General features: G+C 46.9%; 1 protein-coding gene across 2 annotated transcripts in view; it reads left to right on the top strand.

Moving 5' to 3' along the window:
• The window catches only part of LOC119176178 (uncharacterized), a 181353-nt gene that overhangs the window by 56860 nt on the left and 107609 nt on the right, over positions 1–16884 (top strand). For both annotated transcript variants that reach the window (XM_037427333.2, XM_075877242.1), the window contains exon 7: positions 10830–10942. In XM_037427333.2, coding sequence (XP_037283230.2) covers positions 10830–10942 — 113 coding nt within the window. The remainder of the gene's footprint in view (positions 1–10829; positions 10943–16884) is intronic.

Here is a 16884-nt window from a genome sequence, read left to right as displayed (position 1 = left end):
CCGACCTACTTTTCTGCTTTCTATGTCCAGTTCAGTAATCATGAGCTGTAATTCGTCCCTTGAGTTACTCATCAAGGCAATGTCATCAGCAAATTGCTGGCTACTAATATATTCTCCATTAACTCTAATCCCTGACTCTTTCCAATCTAGGGTCCTGAAAACCTCTTGTAAACTTGTGGTCAATAGCACTGGAGAGATCGTGTCTCCCTGCCTTACAGCCTTATTTATTGGGATTCTGTCGCTTTCTTCATGTAGAACTATGGTGGCTGTGGATCCACTGTAGATTTCTTCTGGTATGTTTATGTAGGGTTGGTTGATCCCCTGATTCTGTAGTGCTTGCATTACTGCTGATGTTTTGGCTGAGTCAAACGCCTTCTCGTAATTTATGAAAGCTATGTATAGGTGTTGTTTGTATTCCGCACATTTTATTACCTCACTGATAGTATGAATACGGTGTATTGGGGAGTAGCCTGTACGAAATCCTGATTGATCCTTTGGTTGACTGAACTAAAGTCGCCTTAATTTTATTAGCCATTATTTTGGTAAATAGTTTGTAGAGAACGGACAGTAAGCTGGTTGGCCTGAAATTTTTCAAGTCATTGACGTCTCCTTTTTATGGATTAAAATGGTGTTGGTGTTCTTCCAAAATTCTGGTACCTTTTCTGTCAAGAGGCGTATATAAGGTGGCCAATTCTTCTAACACAAAGTCTTCGACATTTTTCAGCAAGGCCGTTGTTGCCTTATCCTCACCAGCGGCTTTGTGTATCTGCATTCCTTCTATTGCTTTCCTTACTTCCCGTCATGATTGGTAGGATGTCGAATTCCTCTGGGCTATTAGTGCTTCTTGCGATATCATCCTGGTTGTTTCGGCTTCTGTACAGCTCTCTGTAGAACTCCTCCGCCACCTCAACTATCTTATCTGTATTGGTTATGAGATTGCCTTTTTTGTCTCGTAGTGTATACATTCGATTTTTCTTGTGCTCAAATTTGGCTTCGCAACTTTTAGGCTTCTGCCGCCTTTTACAACCTGCTCAATTTTCTTCATGTTATACCTTTTGACGTCGGCTACTTTATGCCTAATGATTAATTTCGAAAGCTCCATTAGCTCTATTTTCTATTTTGTAGTTTACATTTGAGGCTTTCATGGTTTGTCGTCTCTTAATAAGATCTTTCGTCTCATGAGATAGTTTGCCAGTGTCCTGTCTAGTGACCATATCTCTCACCTCCATTGCACACTCTTTGATGATACTAGCTAGATTATCGTTTATTTTGTCAATGCTAACGTGGGTTACCTCGTTTAGTGCCACTAATTTATTCTGAGGTGAAACTTAATTCCTGTACTTTCTTCCTCACCCCTAGTTCATTAATTTGCATCTTGCATATCAGTTTTTGTCTTTGCTTTTTAAATGTAGGTGAATACGAGCTATTACCATTCTATGGTAACTGCATTGGGTCTTGCCAACTACTTCTACATCCTGTACAATGCCTGGGTGTGCACACAGAACGAAGTCTATGTCATTTTTAGTTTTCAGGTTAGGACTTCGCCACGTCCACTTATGGTTAGCCCGTTTTCTAAAAGAAGTATTCAAGATCCATAAAATATTACGCTCTGCGAACTCTACTAATAACTCCCCTCTGGCGTTTCTGGTGCCGATACCATATTCCCCCACTGCATGGTCCCCTGCCTGTTTCTTGCCAACTGTGGCATTCAAGTCGCCTATCAGAATAGTATACTGTGACTTTACTTTAATAATGGCTGACTCTACGTCGCCATAGAAGCGCTCAAGCAAATGATCATCATGGCTCGATGTTGTAGAGTATTCAGAAGGATTTGTCCTGCCTTCCCGCCGTACAGGTGCCGTCGAAGACGTTGCTCTTCGCCGCCCAATTTCACGGGTCAAGAAGAGGGCCGCCAACACAAAGCTGACGGTGGCCAAGGGTGTTTCGCCCGCCCCATTCTCACGGTAGCCTTCTTGGGACCGGCTCCAATCTTTCCTTCTTCGTATTCTACCTCTCTCTTTCCGTTCCGGCTTTCTAGTCATTTTCAATAAACCAGTCTTGGAAACTGCCACCAAAGAGTGAAGTCGCTCCTTTTCAAGGCTCCTGCGCGCGCGGCCCAGCCACCCTGCTATAGTTACCGTGCAGCGAAAAATTCGCTTTCCAATTAAGAGTCAGCTGTCGAAAACTACAGCGCAAGTAATCACCTACATTTTCTGGTGCTGAAACCCGGGATTACTTCGCCAGTTGACATCGAAAGCGCAATGGAGCGACAGCAGAAAAAGCAAGCCACCCTTCGAAAAGCCATCGACGTCATCATTGTAGAGAGCAGCGTCTTGCTGCAAGTGCTAGCCAGAGCCATCAGTGAGCTCGAAGAAAATTCCGAAAATCTCCTTGAGCAAGCTAAATGAACTAAAAATAGTCAAGGACGCCGTCGAGAAGAAGATTGAGCTACAGGAACTCGATGCGGCGCTCACTGAATGCATTGACTACAACAAAAAAATCACCATCACGAAGACAATCAAGCGAGCCCTAAAGAACGAAGCCTTAAGCAAAACACGGTCAAGCACCTCGTCAGGAACCAATGATTCAGAACAAGCAGTCCATCCTGGTTCTATTCAGAGCACAGTGGCGCCTTCATCTCTCAAGTTATCATTGACAACCAGACTTCCGAAGCAAAAGATTGTGAAGTTTAACGGGGATCTGCGCTCATGAACCATATTCTGGAACCAGTTTGAGTCCACGATTCACAAAAATGTAGCGCTTCATACCATCAACAAGTTCTAGTATCTGACCAGCTATCCAAGCGGAAAAGCTGTTGCTGCTATCGACAGACTGCCACTCAGTGAACGAAACTACGAAATTGCTGTGAATGCATTGATTGAAAGATTCGGCAAGGACGAGGTCATCATTGAGGAGCATATGTCGCATTTGCTTGAGGTCCGCCCGGTGCACAATGTTCACGATACTTATTGGTTAAGGACGCTCTACGATGAACTCCAGACGAGCGTCCACTGTCTCGAGGCATTGGGTGTGGCTTCGAGCACATATGGCATGCTCTTATTGACCGTTCTCTGGAAAAGCATCCCGAATGAGCTTTGCTTGAGTACTATCCGAGAAAGACAACACGACAAGCCATTCCTGAAGATTACCTTCAGCAGTTCCTAAGCTTCCTGAAAGTGGAGTTAGAGAGCCGACAGAGAGCCCAGCGTGCAGTACGACCGGTGCCTGACGCTGCCATGCAACAGTAAGCTCCAAGCACTAGAAATAGCCATCAAGTACCGTCTGCGTCTGCTCTAGTGGTCACGGGAGGTGAGGTTCTCTGCGTCATTTGTGATCAAGAAGGGCACACCACAGAAAGGTGTATCGCACCCATTCCATGACAAGAAAAAAAGCGATGATGTCAAAGGAGCGGCACTGGTACAAGTGTGCGAAAAGAAATCGCCGCACCGCCAAGTGCCGAACATTGAAATGGCTGAAGTGTGCGAAGTGTTCGGGACGGCACGCAATGGGCGTCTGCGAGCTCAACTAAAGAGCAGTGCCGCTTCACTCAAGTGAACGTGCTTGAGTAGCCGGTGTCACAGTCCAGTTATCGCTACAGGTGAAGCGAACTTGAGGAAAGGCAAGAGTACTTCTACAGACGGCAGGAGCATTTGCAGAAGAAGAAAATCAGACTGCTTTGGTACTAATGCTATTTGGTGGTGGTAGCCAGAGAACATTCATACGAGAGATTTCCTGTCGTCTAAAGCCCCATGTCATCGGAAAGGAGAGGCTGACTATCCCTTTGGAAGCCAGAGGCCATTAGAGGAAAGGAGCTGCTGTCTGGTGGAATGCTGGCTCAAGAACTGGCGCGACAGTACCAGAGTCTGCATAGAAGCACTCAAGATATCGGAGATCAGCGGAGACCTGCTGCCACCACCGGACAACCGCGTCACCCACCTCGTTGCAGGAACAGGGCCTCAAACTTGCTGACGCACTACCTGACGGCTACCGGCCTGGAGTTGGAATCGAGCTGCTTGTTGGAGCTGATTACTACTGGGACATCACAACAGGTAGTGTCAAGCGCTTCAATGAGAGGCTCGTAGCCGCAGAGACTGTGTTTGTATGGGTGCTGCAGGGCACAGACACAACGTCTGCCTCAACGCACCTGATGAGCATTGGCGTGATGTGCGTCAGTGTGAACTAGGAACCAAATGACATTCCTTGTCAAGTTAGATCAAACTGGTAACTGGAACACCTACCACATCATCGATGACACACCGCTAACCTAACCACTGGAAACCACAACGTTCTTGCGCTAACCACTGGAAACGACAACGTTCTTGAGGCATTTGAGGACACCATTGTCCACCAGAACGGTCAAAATGAAGTCAGGCTCCTATGAAAAAAAAAAGCTCATCGCAGCTGACTGAAAACGAGGCAACGGAATTGCACAGGCTTCACTCGCTCTCTGCAAAACTACTGCGAAATGATTAACCAATCTGCAGCTATGACCAGGCAATCCGGAACTATCTTCAGGTTGGTCACGCTGGGAAAGTCAACGAAGTGGGCGAGTCTCCACAGAGGCCTATTCGTTACATGCCACACTCAGGCATTTTTCGGCCAGGTAGTGAAACAACCAAGTTTAGGGTCATATTCGATGTGTCATCCAAAGAAGCAGGAAGCAGAGAAGCTATCATTGAACGACATTCTCTGCGCAGGACCCAACCTAAATCCAAGTTTATCAGACATTTCAATTCGATTTCAAGTGAACAATGTGGCCATAATGTCTGACATAGAAGAGGCTTTTCTCTAAATTGAGCTGGCTGAGAAGGATCGATCGTGACACCCTCCGCTTTCTGTGGTATTAAGGTACATCAAAGCAGGGCGAAATGCTACTCCCAATCGAAGAATACTGAATAACAGGGTACCATTTGTCACTAAGTGCAGCCACTTACTCTCCGCAGCCACCTTACGTCATCATGTGAAATGTGCCAACAAGAAATTTTCCTGCACCACGAAGATGATGTTTGCGAGCCTCTGAGTATGCAGTACAACATAAGACGAAAATGTCCTTTCAGATATGCAAGACAGATGAAACAAATGGTGCCGGCCGCTTCCTGAGCTCCGAACAATTCCAAGAACATTGGTGCGTAATCGACAGCCCCCTAAACTTTTTGCGCAGGCAGAAGCTGTGGTTAATTTCTATCCTTCGACCTTCGTCTGTACGGATGCAAGGGAGCTTACGCCATTGACATTGTATTCGCTTAAGCTCAACGCCTAAGCAGCCACAATGGGACGAAGACGAAAAGGAGTGCGCGTCCGCTCATGGGGGGGAGGATGTGTAGAATTCAGAAGGGTTCGTCCTGACTTCCCGTCGTACAGGCGCCATCGAAGACATTGATCTTCGCCGCCCAATTTCACGAGTCAAGAAGAGGGCCGCCAACACAAAGCCGATGGGGGTGAAGGGGCTTCACCCGCCCCATTTTCACCGTAGCCTTCGTGAGACTGGTTTCGATCTTTCCTTCTTCGTATTCTTCCTCTCTCTTTTCTCTCCAACTTTCTAGTACTTTTCATTATATCAGTCATGAAACTGTTACCAACGAGTCGAGTCGCTCCTTTTCAGTGCTCCTGCGTGCGCGGCCCAGCCGCCCTTTTATAATTACTGTGCAGCGAAGAATTCGCTTTTCGATTAAGAGTCAGCCGGCGAAAATTAGAGTGCAAGTAATCATCTATAGATGTAGGCACGTAGGCCTGTACCACCTTCATCTTGTACGTTTTGTTAAACTTAATTATCATACTTGCCACCTTCTCACTGTTGCCATAGCATTCCTCTATGTTGCTAGGTATATTCTTGTGTTCAGCACTGTATAAGCCTCACTTGTCCTCCTAACTTCGCTGAGCTCTATTATGTCCTATTGAACACCCTCTAATTCCTTGTATAGGACAGCTAGACTAGCCTCATTAGGTAGTATTCTAGCGTTGCAGGTAGCCAAGTTCAGATTACAGTGGTGGCCTGTCCTATCCCAAATATTTTTATCACCCTTCGCTGCGTCGCAGGTCTGACCGCCGCCTTGGACAATTGTTTCGCAGCTGCTAGGGACTGAGGGCCAAGAATTCATTGCTGTAGTCGTGAGAAGTAGTGGCCAAGTACTGCTCCAGGGTGGGCAGTCCTGCTCTGGTCAGGAAGTGCATTACTGGCAGATGGTCGCCAGTGGGCTGCACCTCTGACCTGTTTTTTTTCTTTAATTGATTCGCTTATCATGCGTTTTAATTAAATATATAATTGGGAATGGTCCGGTATCTGCACTCGAACCGAGTTTTGTTATTCTATGCTTGGCTGCTGCGCTATCTCTAAGCAGGTGTTTTGTTGCTTTTTCTTAGCACTGTAGAACACCACCTGACTGCCCATCAGCTCTCAACTTCATCTGGCTCATAGCTCGCGTATTCAACTGTATTAGTATTATTATTATTATTAGTGGTGATGTGACGGTCATGGAATTTGCTTTTAATCATCATGCGAAACCTGGAAAAGTCCGGGAAGTTGGAAAAATCAAATTGGTACACACCCTGACCTGGCACGGTCTGCTTATCCCTAATATGTTCGGCATTGGTGTCAGAGTGGAGAGTGGTCTTTATTGGCTGTGATATCAGTTACATTGTTCTCGGCGTCCTGAAGCACGTGCGCTATTGGCTGCGTTGTGAGTAATGTTGTCTATCTTGTTGCTGCCGTAGTGCAGAGAACACGTGCTGTGGAAAACCTCCACATAGGTAGGCCAGGGACAACTATCGCAGAGCGCCGACAGTAGAAAAGTGAGAGAGCTCGCACTTGCCGTGCTAATGGCGTAGTACGGGCATGAAAAAAGGGTCGGGAGGCCGAGTTCCGGCAGCAACTGTGTACCGATGATCCGGTAGCTTTACAGGCCGCACCAAATCATGAAAACCACTGTGCTGCAGAAAATAACAGGCATTTTTTGAAAACCATTATACTTTGACAGTTCAGACGGGTCTCTGTGTGGGAAAGTTGACAGTTGAACTCTGCAAAAAAACCGCCGTCACTTGTGGCAGCAGTCTGCTACTTGGCGCTTCGCAAACATGCAAGAGCAGTTTTTTTGCACAGACGAATCAGAATTCTCGCCTGCAGAACATATCATACGACTGCAGTTTGCCACAATGCTTAACGTTGCTGCCAAAGAATCGTATTTTCTGGGAATGTATTAAACAGCTTTATGGGGGCATTTAAGTTTTCGCGATTTAGAGCATAGGAGCCGGGAAATCGTATTAAGCGGGAACGTGTCAACAAGGTTTTACTGTATATCACCTTGTAGAATTGCACAATCACTTTTGTCATGAATTATTCTATACAACACTCAGTCATCTGCAAACACGCGTTCAGAAGAATCGATATCTACAGAAGAATCAATATCACTGATGTCGTTCACGTAAATCAAGAAGAGCAAGGAGCCAAGTACCGATCTTTGCGGCACTCCTGTGGTAGCGTCAGCCTCGCCTGATTTTTCATTATTGATTATAACTCGTAAGTTTCTAATCTGTAAATAATTTTTAATCCTTAAAATCACTGAGCTGTCAATACAATACCATGGCAGTTTTTCAATTAATGCATCATGATGTACAACATTGAAAGCCTTCTGGAAATAGCCCTGCCGTGGTGGTCTAGTGGCTAAAGTACTCGGCTGCTGACCCGCAGGTCGCGGGTTCGAATCCCGGCTGCGGCGGCTGCATTTCCGATTGAGGCGGAAATGTTGTAGGCCCGTGTGCTCAGATTTGGGTGCACGTTAAAAGAACCCCAGGTGGTCGAAATTCCCGGAGCCCACCACTACGGCATCTCTCATAATCATATGGTGGTTTTGGGACGTTAAACCCCACATATCAATCAAGCCTTCTGGAAATCGAGAAATATGCAGTCAATGGTGTCACCTCTGTTTAATGCACTTGACAAGTCATGTGTCAACTTTGTTAGTTGTGTGACACAGGAAAGTCCAGAACGGAATCCATGCTGACAGTTGATTAATAACGAGTTCTATTTAGATGCTTCATTATTGATTGATTGATTGATTGATTGATATGTGGGGTTTAACGTCCCCAAACCACCTTATGATTATGAGAGACGCCGTAGTGGAGGGCTCCTAATATTTCGACCACCTGGGTTTCTTTAACGTGCACCCAAATCTGAGCACACAGGCCTACAGGATCTCCGCCTCTATCGAAAATGCAGTTGCCGCAGCCGGGTTTCGATTCGGCGACGGGGTCAGGAGCCAAATACCTTAGCCACTAGACTATGGCGGGGGGGGGGGGGGGGGGGCAGATGCTTCATTATGTATGGTTTTTTTCTTCTTTTTGTTACTCTAATGGAATGATCCTCTAATTGTATAATATGTAGTTAATTTATGTTTGCACTTATGTATTTTAGGGCATTGTAGTACAACATAGTGTAGTAAGTTTACTGTTTTTATGTATTCTGCTGTAACCCCCCTTTTCCTGCTTTGACTCGTTTGAGATTGGCAGTATTTCTAAATAAATAAAAATAATTAAGAAATAAGAATGAATAACTAGAAATAATTATTTCAAAGCATTACCACTCGTGAAAATTTTGAAGAAAAAAAGGAAATCAGGTAGCTTGGTTTCATTTTTCAAATAACAGTTGTAAGTTGCAATGGCTACCTGAACCTTTTTTTTATAGAAGCTGCATCCACATTGCTGAATATAGAATCAATACTAGTGCTATAGAAGATTGTAAACATTGACATGCATATTCTCTCCTAATAATTCAAAATTATGTTTGCAAATGCTAACGGCTCTGTTCAAAGCACTTATGATGTTACGGACGTTTCATTAGCATATAGTGGATCTTTTTTGCCGTACTTGCAGCATGGCACTTTGTGAAACCATCGAAAGGTTCATAATTGTTTGACTTCCTTTGCCTTGCTGAGGTGCCCTGCATCCTAATTGTGCATGTTTTTATTGCATTTTTGCTTGCTATGGGGTTTGATTATGTTTGAAGCAACAGTCAAAGTTGGAAAAGGAGAGCATTTAATATTCCCACTTGTTTTTGAAATCTGCTTTCGTGCCGGTTATAGCGTCGTACTTCGACAATTTTTGGTAGCAGATGTGACATATTATGCTGAAGACGTTTATTGCTTGGAAATGAAGAATATATTGTACGTACTTACGATGAACTTATTGTGAGAAATTCAAAAATGGAAACACTGTGTGCCCGTTAGAACCACAAAAAAAAAAGAGACTCAGGTTGGTGCATTACAACTTCATTTTGTGTGAATTTGACATCAGAAGCACTGTCCAAAGGCCCTAAACAAAGTGGGGTCTTCAGCATATTGTTTTTTTCATTTCTGCATTGGGGGAAAAGATTTATTTTTCAGTAGTAAAACTGCTGATTCCACTGTGCTTTCAGCCTGTGTTATTTTTTGGACACGTTGCTTTTAGCTGTTGGTGCAACGGCTCATGTGGTGGTAATGACACCATGAAAAAATGTGGCAGCAAAGTTTAGGAAGGCCATAATGTGCAGAGAGGTTTTGTTATCACAATCTGTAAGGCACGTACGCTTAAGGAAGAACCGACACAATAATGAAATATTGTAAAAGGGGCATTTTTCATTTCCTTGGTGTGGAGTGTTAATGCTCTCCAAACACCAGAGTCGGACAACACGTTTGAAATATTTTACTTTCATTTACAAGTTTTCGTCGTTGAGCATCAGCAAGCCAGTCCCACTACAATGGACATTATCACAATCAGTCAATACAGTTCCATTTAGTTTGGGAACTCTGTGTCCTTTATGCCGCCTAAATCGCAGAAAACACTGTGGGGGTCACTGGGCCATAATACTCATGTGCCATGCACTTACAAGTCTTCAGCTAGTGTGTTGTGAGTTGCTATCTTTCCGTAATGTCACACTGCCATGAGACGTCCTTGAGAAGCCAGCCCATTGGTATCGACACCGAAAGTGTTTATTTAAGGTAAGGTTTAACTATTAAATGTTTATTTGGTGCATTCCCAAGTACGGTAATACTCTTTTTGCGTTCTCGGCACCAGTGCTTTCTTCCATTTGAACAACAATCCAAAAATATTTAAAATTTGCGTGAGTACTCCTTTTAGTTGACGCTTGTTGATCTTGGTTTGATGGCAGTAACATGTCAGTCTATTATTACACATTCATATTTCTACAGCAGCAACTTTCAAGCCACTAATGTCAGTGTACCTTTTTCTCAGTATAGACCCTTTCACTGTTTACAAACACAGACCCTTGATGACATTTGGATTTGTCCACTGATGTGCCAGAATAGCATCAGTGGGCAAGAAGAGCGTTAGAAAATAGCCCGCTGATTTTCTACACTTTCCTTCTCTCATTTTGCAAAATACATTCAAATAAATTTCTTTTCAGCTATATAAAATACTACAAGAGATTGCCTTGAATATTATGCACGTTCCTTTTATCCGAAAAACTAATAAGAGACTTTCTTTACTTTTGAACAAACGTGGAAAAATCCTTTCAGTTTCGATGTAGCGAGCTTGTTAATGAAATGACCAGAAGTTTTTCTGGGGCACAACGCCTGCAATCTTGAAACCATCTATAAGGATTGGCTTGGCGGCCCCGCAGGTAAGCTAACATTGAATAAACTATGCTAACATTGTTGCTTAGGTGTGGTAGCAGTTTGTAGTATGTATGATGCAGTTTTTTAATCTCTCTCTTTATCTTCCAAAATTAACGCAGGACAGCTACATGAACATTTCGCACTTGTAGCATTCCGTTTTTATTCACATGCAAGGAAGTGTTTGCATTTTGGTATCAGTTTTACTTTCACAAGTTTCCTTTTCAGATGTTTCAAGACCTCGTCAAAATGATATTGACATTGCCTGAGCTGGGTGAAAAACCGATGGCATATATTGAGGACTTATATGAAGATAAAATACCAGAATTATTAAGACAAATGTAAGTAATGCGAGGAGCTATCACTTCAGTAGGCTAGAAATATTGCCTCTCTGTGATGAACCATCAACCAGAGCTAACAGGGGGTTTCAACTCCCTCCCACGCCCAGCCGTGCGTGGCATTGCTGTATCCGGGGAAAAGGGGATACTAAAGGTCAAGCCAACGTCGGGTGCATGGACCTTCAAGCCCCCCCCCCCCCCCCCCCCCGGCAGAGGCAACACACCCTTCTGGCCCCCGCTTCACATAAACGACACCCCGGAGCTGACCCACCCAGGGAAAATCGGCAGTCATCTTTTCCTATGCCCCTCTTTGCTCTTTTTCTTCTCTTTATTTCTCTTCTATTCTGTCTTTTGATCTCTTTTGTTACTTCCTCATTTTCGTAGGCAGCTCTGGTTAACCGTGTAGTATATGTGTCCCCCTTTGGACATGATATTGTCACAAAGGCACAGGGACGCAGGCACAAAAGCAGGGCGTTTTCTTTCGTTACCAAAGGCCAAAAGCACGAACATTAGAGCACGCAACCACAGAAGTACTTCGTTATCCTCCTCAAAGGCTGGCCACTATTGTTGCCAGCCTACCTTGCGTCGATTCCCCCTTTCAAGGGTGACTGTCCCGGTCGATTGACTAAGATGCTAGAAATGGCCATGAAAACAGATGGTCACGTCAACGAAAAAAAACAACAAAAAACATAAGCCCACGCTGTCGTGGATAATAAAAGAAAAGTTCGACGTGTTCATGAGTCGCGGGCGTGGTATGGTTTCATCCGTACAACATGGACTACTTCTGGACGTGGACGTCTCCAGTTAAAACTGGTATCCAAGCTTTGAGGAACGCCCCGCCACGGTGGTCTAGTGGCTAAGGTACTTTCATCCGTACAACATGGACTACTTCTGGACGTGGACGTCTCCAGTTAAAACTGGTATCCAAGCTTTGAGGAACGCCCCGCCACGGTGGTCTAGTGGCTAAGGTACTCGGCTGCTGACCCGCAGGTCGCGGGATCAAATCCCGGCTGTGGCGGCTGCATTTCCGATGCAGGCGGAAATGTTGTAGGCCTGTGTACTCAGATTTGGGTGCACGTTAAAGAACCCCAGGTGGTCAACATTTCCGGAGCCCTCCACTACGGCGTCTCTCATAATCAAATGGTGGTTTTGGGACGTTAAACCCCACAAATCAATCAATCAAGCTTTGAGGAACTACCTCATAATTCACGTCACTGAGGCAGCGCATAACTTCGTAGGGCCCAAAGTAGCGTCGCAATAGCTTCTCCGAAAGCCCACGATGTTGAACTGGTGTCCACATCCATACATAGTCACCTGGTTGATAGTGGACGTTCCTTCGGCCTTGGTTGTAACAGCGAGCGTTGATACCTTGCTGCGTCTAAATGCGGTTCTGTGCAAGCATCCCGGGCTTCTGCGGCTTTCTCAACGAAGTCGTCAACGCTGTCATTTTCGCTGGTGTCCTGGTCTACGGGTAGCATAGCGTCTAATGGTGTTGTGACGCGACGGCCATAAACAAGCTCGAATGGTGTTAGGTCTGTGGTCTCTTGCGCAGTGGTATTATAAGCAAACGTGACGTACCGCAAAATTTCTTCTCACGTTTTGTGCTGTTCATCAACATACATAGATAGCATGTCGGTCATTGTTTTGTTTAACCGCTCCGTCAAGCCGTTTGTTTGGGGATGATAAGCTGTTGTTTTCCGGTAGTTAGTGTGCGTCAGCTTGGTGACTTGTCGCAATAACTCTGCCATAAATGCTGCTCCGCGATCGGTTATGAGAACAGCAGGTGCACAATGTCGCAAAACTTGAGTGCACGTTAAAGAACCCCAGGTGGTCTAAATTTCCGGAGTCCTCCACTACGGCGTCTCTCATAATCATATAGTGGTTTTGGGACGTTAAACCCCACAAAAAAAAAAAAAAAAAAAAAACAATCTCGCAAAACAATGTTCTGGACGAAGAATCTGGCGACTTCAACTGCAGTTCCACTAGGCACAGCTTTGGTTTCTGCATAGCGAGTCAGATAGTCGGTTGCGACGATTATCCACTTATTTTCTCAGGATGACGTAGGGAATGGACCAAGAAGATTCATTCCTACTTGCTGAAACGGTGCTCGAGGTGGATCGAAAGGTTGGAGGAAACCGGCGGGCTTTGCGGGTGGAACTTTACGGCTCTGACGGTCACGGCAGGTGCGGACATAGCGCTGAATGGACGAATACAGCTGCGGCCAGTAGTACTTTTGTCGGATGCGCGCTAATGTCCGAGCAAAGCCTAAGTGACCGGCAGAAGGATCGTCATGGCACGCCTGCAAAACTTCCTCACGCAGTGCCGTTTGAACGGTGAGGAGAAAAGTTTCCTGGCTGCTCTCAAGATTTCTCTTGTAGAGAACATTGTTCTACAAGCAATACGATGTTAATCATCCACGTGAGAGCCGGCGTGGGACGATAACATCTTCTCCTTGAAGATGCTGGATGACAGGTAGTAGCTCAGTGTCCTCACGTTGAAGCTCAGCCATCCGGACCACATCGACGATGCCAAGAAACGGTAAATCTTGTTCGGTGTCAGGTGACGTCGGGGAAATAGGAGCATGAGACAGGCAGTCAGCATCTGTATGCTTATGTCCTGATCGGTAGACCACTGTTGTTGGGCTTGAACTTCGTGCGTTCACCGAATACCTTATGTTACCCACCCCGCGGCCGGCGACCCCTCGCCAACAGGAAGCAGGCCACCGGAATGCGGGACGAGGACTGTCTGCTGACCACAAAGGACGCGACAACTCCCGTGCCGCCGTCGGGCTCAATTATGGCGCCTTACAGGAGACCAAGCCAGGCTGCAGGTGGCCGGTACACGTGGAAGGTACACGTGGAAGGTACACTTACGCGTCCGCCGGACAATCAGAATCAGCGGAGGCGACGGCATTGGCGCACAGGCCAATTGTATTGATGGCCTGTCAACCCGGCATCGCGGGAACTTACTCGGAGGCGCTTTTCCACGACATGGCAACGCCCATCGTCGACCATTCCGGGAACCGGTGTGAAAGAAACCTGAGCGACGGCGGAGAACCGATGAGTGGGCAAGAGGCGGTGGGTCTTCGAGGTTGTGGCGAGGAGAGACACATCTGTGCGTTCCGATTGGACTGTAAGAGTGGTGCGTTACGATTGGACTGTAAGAGTGGTTGAATGGGGCGACAGGGGATAAAACCAGGGGTGCAGGGACAGTGGAAAAAAGAAGGAGAAACGAATAAACGTCTCTATATCCAGATGATGTCGGAGCGGTTGTTTCCTCAAGGTGCCAGCAGATGAAAAGTTCTCATCTTCTGCTTCCTTGGCGGCAGCAGCAAATGTCGCGCAACAAGCGAAAGGCGAGTGGAAAGAACCAAACGGAACGTAACTGGCGCAGTCGGCAGGGTCTGCATGGCTGAACTGAGGAGGACAGCGGGGAGCGACATCGGCCGAGACTGACGACAACCACCTTCAACTGACTACCACGCTGCGGGATCAACGAAGCAAGGCTAGTCTACCGGATTCCAAGGAGGATGAGCGCACCGCAAGGCAGCTTCAGGCGGGTACCTCTTAATTTTCTGTTGGGCGCAGGCGATGACAAAGCATTACAATTTGCGAGACAGAGAAAGGGACAACTCGGAAATGAACGGGGACGGGGCAGGAAACTTGCAGGCGTTGGGAGTCGACGACAGCGGCACGGGGGGTCATGGTAGTGGCACGTCAGATACGGCGTCGGAACAGCAGCTAGCGCTGCTCCAGCTTCAGTTAAAAATTGCTGAGGCGGAAACGGAGAAGCAGCGCTTGATGCTGGAAAGCCAGCGGCTACGAGTCCATAATGGGGCAGAGTCCAACGAGAGCGATGACGGTGTAGCGCTTGGCGGAAGGTCAGAGAAATACAGGCGACTGAAATTTGCAAGCTTGTTAAAGGGTGTACTGGCACCAATGCCGAACCAAGAGGCGCTTGCGCCAATGTGGTTCGAGGATGTTGAGGCAACGCTCGAGTCGTATGAAGTTCCGAGCGAATGGTGGGCCGGGCTAGTTTTGCCACAGTTGAGTGAAAGGGCACGCGGGCTGCTGTGCAGGCTTACAGCAGAGGAGCGCAAAGCTTATGTTAAGCTTAAGTCAAGCATTTTGGAGGGTCTCAGGCTTTCGGCGGCGGAGTACAAGAGGCTGTTTGCAGGATCGAAAAAGGGAGAAAGGGAGTCCTGGGATCAGTTTGCCGTGTGCCTTGAGAATTATTTCGACTATTATGTCCAGAGTTCAAAGGTAGGCACGTTCGAGGAACTCAAGCAGCTAGTTGTCGCGGATCGCTTGAAAGAATGTTTGAGCCCGGAAGCGAGAGCGTATGTCATTTGTGAGCAGCAGGAGTCCTTTTTGCTGCCCAGTGGCGTGGCTAGGCTCGCGGAGATATTCGAGGAGAGCGAGAAGTGCAAGGCAGCACAAAAGAGAGCGAATGTAGAGGAGTGACAAAAGAAAGCTAAAACAGCGGTACATACACCCACGGACGGAAAAGGGAAAAGGCGATGTTTTGAGTGTAAGGTTGCCGACCACATTGCCAGGAATTGCCGCAATAAGGGCTCAGGTGCAAGGCAAGGCACTAGGCCAGCAGGACAAAAAACGGTCCAGTGGTCGCGAGGGTGACGGCTTCTGCATTCGGGTCAGAAATAGCAATCGCAGACAGGTTGTGGCAGCGCAAAGAGCAGAAACAACCGTCACTGGAAACTGTACCGCTTAAAAGCTCAGTTCGATCATTAAATGCCGTGGTAGACTCAGGAGCGGAGGTGAGCGTCATCAGAAAGGCAGTGGTACCTCAGTACGATGGTACGGGTTCGCAGATAAAGTTGACGGGAGCGTTCAGGCAACAGGTAACCGCTGAGTTGGCTTACGTGCCGCTCATAGCTACTGAAGGAAGTCCTTACGTGTCGTCCGAGGCGGTGCAGTCGGCCGTGCTTTGTGCAATCACAGATAAGCTGCTAGATGGCACCGACGCGCTGATCACGCCCAACGATTACGCACAGCTTCTCGAGGAAAGGGTTAAACGTGACATAGTGTCAGACGAGTGTTCAGCAGTTGAGGAGACCGAAGCTATAGTAGAGCTGTCAGATGAGGCATGCGAGGAGCAACGGGCGATGGCAGGCGGCATAACCGCAGAGAGCAACAGCGAGGTTCCGAGCCTGTCAAAAGCAAACGACAGGAGTTTCTTGAGGCTCAGGAAGCAGACCCGGCTTTGCGCGATGCTTGGGCGCAGGCAAAGGCCGGAACGCATGGCATGCTCGTTGAAGATGAGCTATTGTATCATCAGGAACACCTCACGGGTCGCATCTGCAAACAGTTAGTGCTACCATCACACAGGCACAAAGAAGTGCTGAAAATGGCTCACAATTCACCATGGGCAGGTCATTTAGGAGAGCGGAAAACACTACAACGAGTGAAAAGCTCATTCTACTGGCCGAAGATGTCGCGAGATGTAAAGGAGTACTGTAGGTCGTGCCATGGATGCAAGGTGAAATCACCGACGAGGCAGATAGATAGGGTTCCGATAAAGCCCCTGGCCATGCCCAGCGCACCGTTTCAGACAGTAAACATGGACTGCATCGGTCCTATGGTACCCCCTTCGCGTAGAGGTCACCGCTATGCTCTTTTGTGTCGTAGACTTACATACCAGATGGCCAGAGGTGGTATGCCTCCGTGCACTAACAGCGAAGGCTAAGTACATAACTCTGCTAGACATGTTCAGGGGTTACTGGCAAATACCTCTCGACGAGGACGCGCAGGTTTGTACTGCTTTTGCCACTCCCTCAGGCCAGTACGCATGGAGAGTAATGCCCTTTGGGTTAAAGAATGCCGCCAGTACCTATCAGAGGGTCATCAATAGTATACTGGCTCCGCATAGACATTATGCTTGCGCTTACATTGACGATGTAGCGATATACTCCGAGAACTGGAACG

Source organism: Rhipicephalus microplus, chromosome X (genome assembly GCF_043290135.1).
Source record: "Rhipicephalus microplus isolate Deutch F79 chromosome X, USDA_Rmic, whole genome shotgun sequence".
NCBI lineage: Eukaryota > Metazoa > Arthropoda > Arachnida > Ixodida > Ixodidae > Rhipicephalus > Rhipicephalus microplus.
This window is presented reverse-complemented; position numbering and strand designations above follow the sequence as displayed.